Here is an 11,956-nt window from a genome sequence, read left to right as displayed (position 1 = left end):
AAAAAAAAAATGGTTTAATTGTAACTTTATTTTCTCCAAGTTTCCTTTCTGAAATACACTTTTCTTTTTTCAATTTACAAAACGAGGTTTTGTGTGAAACAATTTTGGAACATAATTGACTTCATACTAATTGAGAAATAAGTAAATTTGTTGGTGAAAGAAAAATCGGACTTTAATTTAAAATGATTCCAGATTGTATAGTGAGCAGTAAACTGCGATGCCATAAAACAAACATTTTTATTGGTGATGATTATGAAGAAAATCTGTATGTAAACTGTTGTTCAGGATCAACCAGACGGTAAAACTGTTTCCGTTCTCCTCCAGAAGCAGACCACAAAGTCGGACCATCCCCCAGGTAGACCAGCAGCTGCTCAGATGTCTGAGGTTCCATCACCGCCACCCCCCGCCCCCAACAGGCTCCCCACGCCGCCTCTGCCTCCTCCGATGGCAGAACCCCCTAAAGCAGGCGGCGGCAGCACCACGGTCAGCCGACATAACAGCAACACGTCCAGCGACGCCGGGAACGGCGCCGCAAAGGAAGCAGCCAGCCAGAGAGCTGCAGCGGCTGCAGGACGTGAGTTCATTTTTTTCTCTAATTGAAACATCTGCCTGTGAAACAGCTGGATCTCTTGCTCCTCTTACGGTCGTCCTATTTCAGGAAAACTATATAGAAATTTAATGAGATCTGAACAGGAAATTCTAACTGAACATCGGTTCTTGAAATGTGTTTATTAAAGTCGTAGGGAAGAATAATTCTGGCTTAAAGATGTATGTATTGTCCCAAAATTTAGAAACTGTATATTTTAAAAGAAAATTCTGTCTTAAAATCTGTGTTTTTTTTCCCCGTTATCTCATGCAGGCCAGTTAGTTATACGTCAGCCTGAACACCTAAATTTGGCCAATCATATATCAACAGTCATCTGTCAATCAAATTTTTCGTTCATAGCATTTTGATTCATATGTCGCAGCTAATATACACAACGGTTGAAAGAAGAAATAAGAATAATTTCCTTTCCCATTGAGTTGCGTCCCAGTGTCCACGGGGATGGACGTCTGTGTCTTCGGCAGGCGTAGAGCTAACAGAACTGGCAGCGTTGCGAGGAAAGGGCTCAAACATGGACGGCTGGAAGCCTTCTACACCAAACCAAGCTTCTGCCGCCCTGGCGTCCTCTTCCACAACATCTTCGTCCCCGCTTTCCTCCTCTAAATAAAAAATTTATGATGGAGGAGACTCATCCATGACCCCCGACACAAACCTCCTCTTGCATGTTTCCTCTGTCCATAGCGTTCCTTGACAGTGTCGTTTCTAAGTCATCAATTTAGTGCTACTTGGTCCCAATGGAATTTCCCATTGGGAACCTACTAGCACTAAGTTGCTAACTGTTTAGCAAGATGCTTCTGACAAACAGGCCACAAACAAACTTGCTTGCGAACCTTCCGCCACAACAATCCCGCCCCCTTGAAAATCGACCAATCACATTCGCCTTATTCACTCGTGTAAAGCCGGGCACCAAACGGTTGAAACAGCCGCTTCCCTATGACCTTAAAAGAAAAATCTTGATCCCAGGTGGGCTTCAGAAAAGTTCCTCCCTCTGCGGTGATGTTTCATGTTTCGGTGTTGTTCTGCAGGCAGGAAGTCCAACATGGAGGAGGTTCAGGACGAGCTGATCCACAGGCTAACTTTGGGTCGCAGCACTCAGAAGAAGTTCCAGGTTCCCTCTCGGAGCAACAGCGGCAGCCTTCCTGCTCCAAGCATCACTTACGATTCCTCCCCAGATGAAGTGAAAGCCTGGTTGGAGGCCAAAGGCTTCAGTCCGGTGTGAGTCCTCCGGATCTTCTCCCCATGGTTCTCTTTGTCCAGATGATGTTCTCACTGGTTCAGTTTGTGTTTTCAGAACCATCAGCAGCCTTGGTGTTCTGACTGGAGCGCAGCTGTTCTCGCTGAACAAGGAGGAGTTGAAAACAGTTTGTCCTGATGATGGAGCTCGAGTCTTCAGTCAAGTCACGGTGCAGAAGGCTGCGCTGGAGGTGGGTGGAAAACCAGTGAAGCTGCAAACTGGGAGGGGTCAACATTTAAACCAAAACTGGGAGTAATGGTTAAAAAAAAAAACACATGAAAAGGACCAAAAAAATACCATTCTGAATTCCAAACTCCATAACAAATAAGTTTTGAGTAATTAAGAAATACATTTTAAAAGTTTCAATATTACAGCCACAATATTCAGTTTTCTCAAATCGTTTCTCACATAGAGGCCTGAAACATTATTAGAGTTAAAGAAGTTATTTTGTGGAAAAATATATATATTTTTAACTTAAATAATATGAAAATCTATTTGGATAAAAATAAAGTAAAAACAAAAAGAACATTTAAATAAATATTGGTTAATAAGTTGAATGTTTTTTTTTGAATGGATAACATTTCTGTAAGATAATATCAGATAGTTACAGAAGTTTCAATTAAAGGATTGATTTTGAGTTTTTTTTAAGCCAAACAATTTTACATGAAGATATATATTGTAAATAATTGGCAGTATTAAAAGTAAATCAGGAGAATAGAATAATGCATAATCACAATATTAAATCATTAAATTTGAATAAAAATCTGACACTCCAGGCAGAGTTTGAAGGTATTTTCTCTTTTGTTATTTAATTGATGATGATAATACATTGAGGAAATAATTATTTTCTTTTGATCTGTGAAAATATTGAAAGAAAGCCAAACAGTAGAATGATTATTGGTTTTCTGTTTATCTTCAGAGGAGCTGCTGTTGATGATTTATTTACCAGATTATTTTGTTGTTTGTTTGATGTTTGCCAAGGCGGAGCTTCTAGCCAGCTGATTGGTCCATTAAAGGAGAGCCGAGACGAGCTCATTGGGACAGAAACTGTTTCTATGTTCCATATAATCCAGTTAAACACAGCATTCAGGACGTGAAACAATCTGAGAATGTCTGAAACATCCAAAACATTTTGGATCACTTAAAAGTTTAAGGTTGTATGTAAAGGCTATGTTGGAAAAGTTTAAACCATCAATGGACAGCAGAGGGCGCTGCTGTCAGGGATGGTTCTCTTAGTAACACTGAGCTCGTCTCCATTTGCCTCCATGGACTCTTGCCTCCAAGCTCTCTGTCCTCCATCTCTGGAAAGGTCTGGTGTTTGGTGTCTGTTTCCCACCTGCAGGTTTTCTTCTGAGCCTCCTCTGATCTTCTGACTGTCTCTCAGCATTCATTAAGGTATCGTTTCACCTCAGCACATGCTCGGCTTGGTTCTGTTGGCCAGAACCTCATTAAAGTCACACGGATCACACTTGAGAGAGAGAGAATAATATTAAATTGATTTTAAGTCATGTTCATAGCTCTAAAGACTGAACCCGACCTGGACTATAAACCAAACAGTTCATGACATGCAGTGAACTGGGTCTTTGAACACGAAGGAACTGAAAACTCAAACTGGATCCCTCTTGTCTGAGACCATCAGTTTCCTATTGTTGACCTCGTCCATCTTCTTGGTTTTTAGTGTTTAATTGCTTTTCTTATATTCCATCAACACGAGGATTAGAAACACAATTACCTTGGTAACCTGCAGGGTTTTTTTTTTTTTGAGTTAGCTGATTTTGATTAACAAAACTGTCCTGGACCAACAGGATCCTTCTCTTTTGAAACTTAAGGTGCACCGAATACAAACTTGGCGTCAAAAACAATGAAATTTGGTTGGATGCTTCAACGCTTTGGATGCTTGGTGCTCTAGATGTTTATCTGCTCTGTTCTGTAGCTTCAAGCTAGAGAGCAGCTTGGATTTATTTACTGTGATGAGTTGGAAAAATAGTTTTGACAAATTTATAAGAAAGAAAGTCCACCTCCAAAAATAATACGTGCAGTCAATTCATCAGGATTATAATCCTACTAAAATATGCAGTTCTTTTTCAGAGCTCCAGACTCCCAGCATACTGCTGGGAAGGCAGTGCTGGAAATCCCCACCGAAAGCTCTCTATTTCCCGCTGCCGTTGGTATTGGCTGGAAATGTTTTATGTTCGTGGTAAAAACTGCAAGTACTAGAATATACAATCGAATATTTTTCGACAGCAATTTGTAAAATTTTTAGTTAAATTTGGGTATTTATAAACCGTTTTGTCATAGTTCATAACATTTTTTTAGTGTAGCAATAATGATCAGAGCTTATATAATCCGTTCTCCCGGCTTAAAAAACAACAACTTTGGAGTTTAACCCGTTGATGTTTATTTGTTTTTCATCTGTAGACAGCTCTACAGAAATGATCACAGCTTGAATTTAGTTTCTATCTCCTGAAAAAAAAAAAAAAAAACTCCTGGGTCAACTTTTCTGATTGGCTAACACTCCGGTGCCGAACGCTCCTGCGTTCGGACGCCAGAACGCTCAGATGCTTGTACCCGATGCTTGGACATGCTACTGGACTACTTGACACTCTGTCCCCCATAGACTTTTAGATGTTTTGATGCCCAAAACGCATTCAGTGTGAATGCACCATTTGTTTAACTTGGAGTTAACAATTTTATTCTGGACATTTTCATGAAGGCCTGTTAGAAGCCAAGCCTGGGCCAAACATTCTCATGGACCCAAAAAGCCTTGATTGATGGGCTTGGTAGCAACTAGCCTTCTTTATGAGTATACATTTTGAACCAGGGACCCTTATTGTCTGTGAGCCTTATGATGCCGTTTCCACTGTATCCAAGTTGATTCCTTGATCTTTACTTGGTCACCAACAGGTCCTCTATGTCCAGAACTTACCTGTTAGACAGTTCTAGGTGGTAAATCTCTGTTCTGGGTAATTGTAGTAATGCAGAACAAGAACTCACATATTATGCTTTAGATTTGAGTCTTCTAGTTTCTATTTTAAATCTAAGTTTTGAACTCTTTTAAATGGATCAGATTGTTGACCCAAAACCCGACCAAGTCCCATGTCCTCAGGTTGGTCCGTGCAGACTTTATAATCATCCAGTTGTGGACTTACTCTACTCTATTACTCTACTTTTATTTATTCTTATTTAAATGGATCTGGCCATCAGAACAAGTCTTGAAGATTTTCATGTGTAGCAGCATCTACAGGTAGCGGCAGTTTGTCTTCCTGCTGTGGCTGCAGATAATGTTCTCCTTAGACTCTGAACCTGCGCTGCTCCTAATGGTTATCTCCACCTCCATTCCTGCACCTCCTCCTACCTGTGTAGAGCAGCATGTAGATTTGTTTTGTAACCTCAGTTTGTGTCTGTTGAGTTTTTCAGCAGATTGTCTGTTGGTATTCTGACCCTGATTTACGGTAAGTATGAATTACTGGCTTAAGGATCTGTTCTGGATCACCTGGAGAATGTTGATTACCGTTTCACCTGCAGCTGACTGCACAAAGATCAGATCTGCCTTTGATGACCTGGTCTCCTGAGTTGGTTTTTAGATGGTCTGAGGATAAATTACTCTAGAAAAAAAAAAAAAAAAACATATTCTCAATCTAGTGGCTTGTAAAAATGTTTTGAAGGCAGACCGTTTAATACTTGAAATTTTGCGCATTTATTGGGGTTTTAATTGAGAAACCAATAGAAAGTAGAGCGTAATAGTGAAAAGCTGGTTCTTTCTCCATGATCCCCTTGTTTGGATCAAAATATCTACCCTGGAGAAGCAGATGCAGAAGATGTCTGTGCACTCAGATGCTCCCCAGTGTGTTTCCTATCTCCTGCAGCTTACCCACCCTTTAGATATTCTCACCAACATGCTTTTTGCAGCTTGCGGCAGCATCTGCAGGTTTCCTGAGGTCGGTTGATGGTTCTGGCTCAGTTTACATGGAGTTAGTCTTCAGTAGAACACCATATAACCGCAGCCAAGTGCTGACAGAAGATGTTCCTCGGAAAACTTCTGGCTGCCAGAGGATGCAGATGCTCAGTAGGATTTTTGGCTAAGAACTGCTCAGTTGCTTTAAGGCAGTTATTTCAAAGGGGTCTGGGGGAGACTCTCAAGGGGGACCGGGACTGATTAGAACCATCCAGGAGGCCTGGCTTGCTATTTAATTTTTAGATGTCTGACTAACGGGAGAAAATATCACTTAATAGCCAATAAAAACCCTGAAACCAACCAGGAATAACTTATATAAGGAACTTGCCAGTATACCCGTGTCACACTAAGACCTTGATTCAGTTTTCCAAGCCAAATCTGTACTTAATTGCTGCCAGACCCACCCGAAAAATCAAAGATCGCTTAAAAAGAGTCTGTTTGCTTACTTGAAGCCCAGAGATTTTTTTAAAATATACATCATGCACACAGAAATTCAAGAACAGATAAGAACAAAGTAACTGATATCTTAGTCTGGAAAGAGTTACAGCGCCATTTCTAAGAAATCTGGGTTCCGGCAAAGCAGGCTATGGACCATTATTAAGAAACATTAAGAAAACGAAGAACTGTGGAGAACCTTCCATGGAGAGGAATTTACTCTCTGTTATAGGTTAAACCATGACTTCTTTAGATTAAGACCACTTTATTAAGTCGGTGAGGCAGATTCAATTCATTTAAAAGCCTCTGAATAATAAAATGTGGTTACTTTGTATTAAACACGGCTGAAAAATCAGCAAATAAAGATCTAGCATGAGCTAGACGTTATTACCTGACCTTTAACAGTTTGTTTATACTTGAAAAGAGCTCCGAATTCTTTCATAGTGATGCTAAATGTACATTGCCAGTTATCAGATATACTTTATAGCAGCTGTTCTGGCCTAGGCAGAAAAGCAGTTGTTTTGTTAAATCCCCCATGGACATAAATAATGAATACATTAATTGCAGTCATGTGCTTCACCTGACTGCTACAGTTGTTTTCACCAATTCTTTTATATATTGCTTCACTGACAAACAGGCTGTTTGTGTTTGATACAGTTGGGGGCTTGTCAAGGATCTCAAATTTTTCTGCCAATAAAAGGAAAACAGATTAACATCCTCAAAGTAGATTCCCCAAAACTAAAGTTGGTTTTGTTGGAATCAGTCTTTTGATGTTTTCTTGTCTTATGAAGGTTGCTTTTAGTTTTTTTTTTAAAAATTTCTAATGGAATATTTCAGGTGACGCCCTTCCCGTTTCTGAATCACAGGGCATTGAGTTGTAAAAGATTCATTAGCCCCATTTACACTACCCTCTGAAAACCGATCTGTGCCAAGTTCAGACTTAGCTTGGATCAGTTAACCATAACGAGCTTGGTAACTTACAAGCTGTGGCGTTGGATGTAGGAGTTTGCCCTGAAATCGAAGGGTTTATGGTTCAGGCCCCGACTCCGACTTTCATTGTCGTTGTGTCCTTGGGCAAGGCTCTTCGTTTGCATTGTCTACTGATGGTGGTCAGAGGGCCCGGTGGCGCCAGTGTACGGCAGCCCCGCTTCTGTCAGTGAGCCCCAGGGCAGCTGTGGCTACAATGTAGCTTGCCACCATCAGTGTGTGAGTGTGTGTGAATGGGTGAATGAATGTAGTGTAAAGTGCAAGTCAAGTCTCCTAACTTGTATAAAGACGCTATATAAGTACATGCCATTTACCATTTACACATCATACTAGAATGGTTCCTCGTTTACATATGCAGGAAAACGACGTTAGACGTTGAGGTTCATCACCTGCTAAGGAGATGCATCACTAGATGCATTGTGTGGCATGGCAGGGAAGCTAGTATTTTTATGAATGTCTGAAATATCATGACTATGGAGGTTGACTGTAAGGAGATCCCCTGTAAGGAGAAAAAGAAAAAGCGTATCGTCATTACACTGACAGTGTATCGTCGTTACAGAGCAACGAAATGAACTCTGCATTTAACCCATCCCCTTGGGGAGCTGAGTGCTGCCATTGTGCAACGCCTGATGAGCAGTGTGGGGTTAGGGGTCTTTGCTCAGGGACCCAGAGTCGCAGTCTGTGGTAGTGGAGCTTGAACTCGGGACCTCTGGGTTCCAAGCGAAATGCCCTAATCACTAGACCGCCACTCCTTAAGGATGACGCGGTCTGCTCATGCTCTTTTTGTTATCTGATAACTGAGCCAGAACGGGGCTGAGTCTGGCGCAGTCCGGTTGAGTTTTGCGTGCCGTTTACACTTAACAGTTATATCAGTTACCGTGCTGAAACTGATCTCTGCATGGTTTCAAAAGGATAGTGTAAATGGGGGTATTGACTGTTTACCATCAAGAGGCAGGACTGCGCCTTAATGTGAGTTAACTTGATGTAATTAGGAAGGTGGTGACAGACTGCTAATGCTCTGCTCATTAAAGTCTTAAACCTCAGAGGTTTTGTTGCCAGTTGAAGCCATGCAAGCTTACAGATACTTCTGCAATTATCTGGCCAAAGATTCCTGAACACCAGCAGAGATAACTGAAGTGTCCCTGTGAGAGTCTCCTAAAGTCAGATCTTAACATTCTCACAGCGTTCCTTTTTTCTAACCATTTCTACTCTCTCTGTGTCCTTGTTTTCCTTCATGTATCCAGAAGAGTTCAGGCTCTGAGCTGGAGGAGATTATGAGGAGGCGACAGGAGAAGCTGGCAGCCAGCACCGCTGATTCCGGGGTGGAGTCTTTCGACGAAGGCAGCACCCACTGAGCATTCCCTCCCTTGCCTCAGTGTTCCTTAACCCTCCCAATGCAGCCGACTTTCACTTCCACTATTCATCCGCAGGCGGCCGCAGATCGTGCAGAGTTCGTGGAGATCATGCGTCGCAGACAGGAACTCCTTAGCTCATCTCCATAGAAACGAACTGACCTCTGGATATCCAAGCTGTTAAAGAATCTACAGAACCTTCTGCCATGTTTGCCTGAACTTCACAGGAACGTTTTTTTGGGATATTTTTTCCTGCTTGGTAGCTAAATCTTTCTAAAGCAAAGCCTCACAGTATTAATGTTGGATCATCTGAATGTCAGCAGCTGCTCTTTGTGCCTCTCAGGTTTATTAACACTTTCTAAACTAATAGTAAAAATTTGAGCCTGCTTTCTGCTTCCAGTAAGTCGGAGTTGCACATAACCTGTTTAAGTCCCCTTTAAAGTGATATCATTTCAAATATTTAGATATTTTTGTATAGCTTTTGGATTTGTTTGTCAATCTAATGAATAAATCTACAGATTCATTTGTGTCCCTGTTCAAACGCTCTGTCAATATAATTTTTTGCTGCATTAATGCCAACCTTGATTCATTTCTCAGGATATATTTTTTTTCATATTTCAAATTTGGAATCAATCTGTATCCATGGAGAAAACCTATGGTAGTTTTTCCTGCATTTTTCAGCAAATTCAGACTTTTCAGTCTCTGAATGGAATAAAAATCGCGAGAGGCCCAAAAGAAGCTGTTGGTTCCCATGTTTCAACAGATGAGTAAATATGTCGTAGACTGATGCATTTAAGGCCACAATGTTTGCTTTATGATGATGTTTTAAGATTGTATGAATTAACTTTTAAACTAAAGGATAGGTTGATATTTTCACATTTAAGATCCAACTGCTGTAGAAAACTTATTTTTTCATAATTTGATGATTTTCATGATATGTGAGAATGTATTTGAGCCGAAGGTGAAGATTGTTGGACTAAAATGAATGTGGAGCTTCATGAATGTTTTCTCTGTACGCTGCCCACCTGTACGGGTAATCTCAGCATCTTATGAACCGTCTTAAATGATCAGGTGATCAGAGTGTCAGCTGGGAGTCTGATGAACCTTTAGGACTAAACAAATATTGAAATGGGTTGGAACATCTAGTAGTTTCTCAGATTCTGTTTTGCAGTTTCATTCTCAGCAGTCAGATTATCCCCGAACCTGACAAAAGGCAATCTGCCCAAGTTACAAGAAAAATGTATCAAACTGCAGCAAATCTGAGTTGTTTTTTTTTCTCTCCAATGAGTTGAATAAAAGGCTGGAGATCACTAAAGATGAATTAAATATTTTTGCTGGAATCTGCTTTCATAAATGTTTTAGTACTTTTTCCAGCATGTTGCTGCAGTTTAGAGATTTGACTGCAGTTTCTTGGAGATCTCTGAAATGCTGGTAAAAATAAAGGTCTGGAATTTCCCAGTTCTCTTCAATCTGGTCAGCTACACCTAAGTTCCTGCTACTGTATAAAGTTTAACTCAATCGGAGCAAAGTTTCACCTGGTGGTCAATCTTGACAATTTCAAAAATAATTATGCCCTTATAAACCACAAATCTGGGTGTTTTGTTTTTGACGGTAGCCCTGAAGAAGGGTATTATTCTGCTGACGTTTCACTGTTTAAATTAATTTCTGTTCAGCCTTTTTTAAGTTTTCCCTGATTCAGGCTCTATGAGCAGCCCAGAAACTGAAATGTTGAACTCTTTAGGGAAAACTGAAGGAATGTTTCAAAGGTTTATCATTTAGAAACTCAGTCTGAAGGTGTTTGGATGTTTATCTGGATGGTCTGGTGTCTGAACATTTACAGGCTGCAAGTCGTCACTCTGAAGTTCATATGACCTCTAAGATTTCCCTGATTAACTCAGCACATCAGTTCAAAAACTTGATCAGCTTTTCTTAATCAGATCTATCATATTAAAAGCTTTCCATGAATGCTTTTAGCATGAAAGGTCAGCAGAAGTGTTGGTTAATCCAGATGAAAGCAGATAAAAGAACCTGAGTCTGGACAGAGTTATTTTTCCAGCAGCTTTCACTTTGGGTCATGCAGGTCATGAACCTCCAAATCAGTGAACTGATGTTCTGAAGAAGAGGCTGAGATATTGGTAGAACCAATATTAAGACATATATAATGTTTGGATTATTTCTTTTTTAGGGATCAAATTGAAAGTAATTTCATTTATGCACTTAATTTTATGAAAACATCTGCTGAAGTTTATGTTTGAGGATGTGTGTGCATGTGGACTGTAGTGCTGTAATACAACCTGATAATTAAAGCACAGTACATAAAACCTCATGTTAATCATGTGATGATAGATATTTATACCTAATTAGGTGTAGTGGCCAATCAGAAAGCAGCATTTGTACAAGGGTAGTTTTCATTGTGCCTTTTTTCCATATACTTCTACTCATATGCAATAAAAAATTCCATTATCCCATGACTTCTGAGTCCTGCATTAAAAATGTCTTCTAGTTTAATAAATGAAAATATCTAGGGGGTGGATTGCTTTCTTTAAAAAATAATCAGGTTCAAAATGTTATGTTGTGAAGTTTCAAGAGAGAAAGAAAATACAGAAATTGTTTGACTACAACAATTATACACAGACAAACTACAGCATTTCTGTATTCTGCTCTTTGTTGGAGGTGGTCGTATTTTCCTGCTGCTTCTGCTCCTCCACCTCCCTGATCTCTCCTTGCTTTTTGTTGTGTCTTTTCTCTCTTTGTCCTCTCTTCATATCACCTGAATCAAACAATGGATCTGATCAGCTGGTCTCTTAATGCAATTGATCAAATTTTCTCAACTGCAAGACAGGATAAAGGGGACTCAGTCGTAAAACACACCATTCCCCAACCCTTTCAGGAGTCTAGGGTGTATCTCACAAGGTATTCCGCCTTGAAGCGAGAGTGTACATCCGTGTTTTTAATCCCATCTCACCTTTGAGTTCAACCACTGCAACCAGCTTGCGTTCCATCACACCAGCTTACGGCTCACTTAATGGTCCTGCTCGTTTAAAGCCTTTGTGAGTGCATCAACTGTGGCCTGCAGCCTAATCCTAGTCCAAATTGTCCCCATCATCCTCTGTAATTGTAGATATATCAGGTATCCTTCAAATCCAAACAGAGGAAATCCAAGTATGATTCCTAAAAGCCAGCTGATCAGCTGTCTCCAGTTTTAAGCCTAGCCTTAAAAGCAGACAGGGTGTCTGCCTCACGGACTAAAACTGGTAGTTGGTTCCACAGGAGAGGAGCCTGATAACTGAAAGAAATGCCTCCCATTCTACTTTTAGAAATTCTAGGAACCACTAGTAAACCTGCAGATTGAGAGCGAAGTGCTCTGTTAGGAACATAAGGAACAATCA

The 11,956-nt window shown here is 40.4% G+C and overlaps 1 protein-coding gene across 5 annotated transcripts in view; it reads left to right on the top strand.

Annotated features, from left to right (window-relative positions):
- Positions 1–10,612, top strand: part of eps8 (epidermal growth factor receptor pathway substrate 8) — a 43,254-nt gene extending 32,642 nt beyond the window's left edge. For 4 of the 5 annotated variants that reach the window (XM_015387715.1, XM_015387713.1, XM_015387712.1 and 1 more), the window contains 4 exons: positions 325–574; positions 1,630–1,819; positions 1,896–2,028; positions 8,460–10,612. In XM_015387715.1, the coding sequence (XP_015243201.1) occupies positions 325–574; positions 1,630–1,819; positions 1,896–2,028; positions 8,460–8,570 (684 nt within the window). In that variant the 3' untranslated portion in view covers positions 8,571–10,612. The remainder of the gene's footprint in view (positions 1–324; positions 575–1,629; positions 1,820–1,895; positions 2,029–8,459) is intronic. The other variant, XM_015387714.1, reaches the window with a different exon arrangement.
- Positions 10,613–11,956: the final 1,344 nt, after the last annotated feature.

This window comes from Cyprinodon variegatus, unplaced genomic scaffold (genome assembly GCF_000732505.1).
Source record: "Cyprinodon variegatus isolate N-32 unplaced genomic scaffold, C_variegatus-1.0 Scaffold402, whole genome shotgun sequence".
Classification (NCBI taxonomy): domain Eukaryota; kingdom Metazoa; phylum Chordata; class Actinopteri; order Cyprinodontiformes; family Cyprinodontidae; genus Cyprinodon; species Cyprinodon variegatus.
Note: the sequence above shows the minus strand (reverse complement) of the source record. Positions and strands in the feature narration are given on the sequence as shown.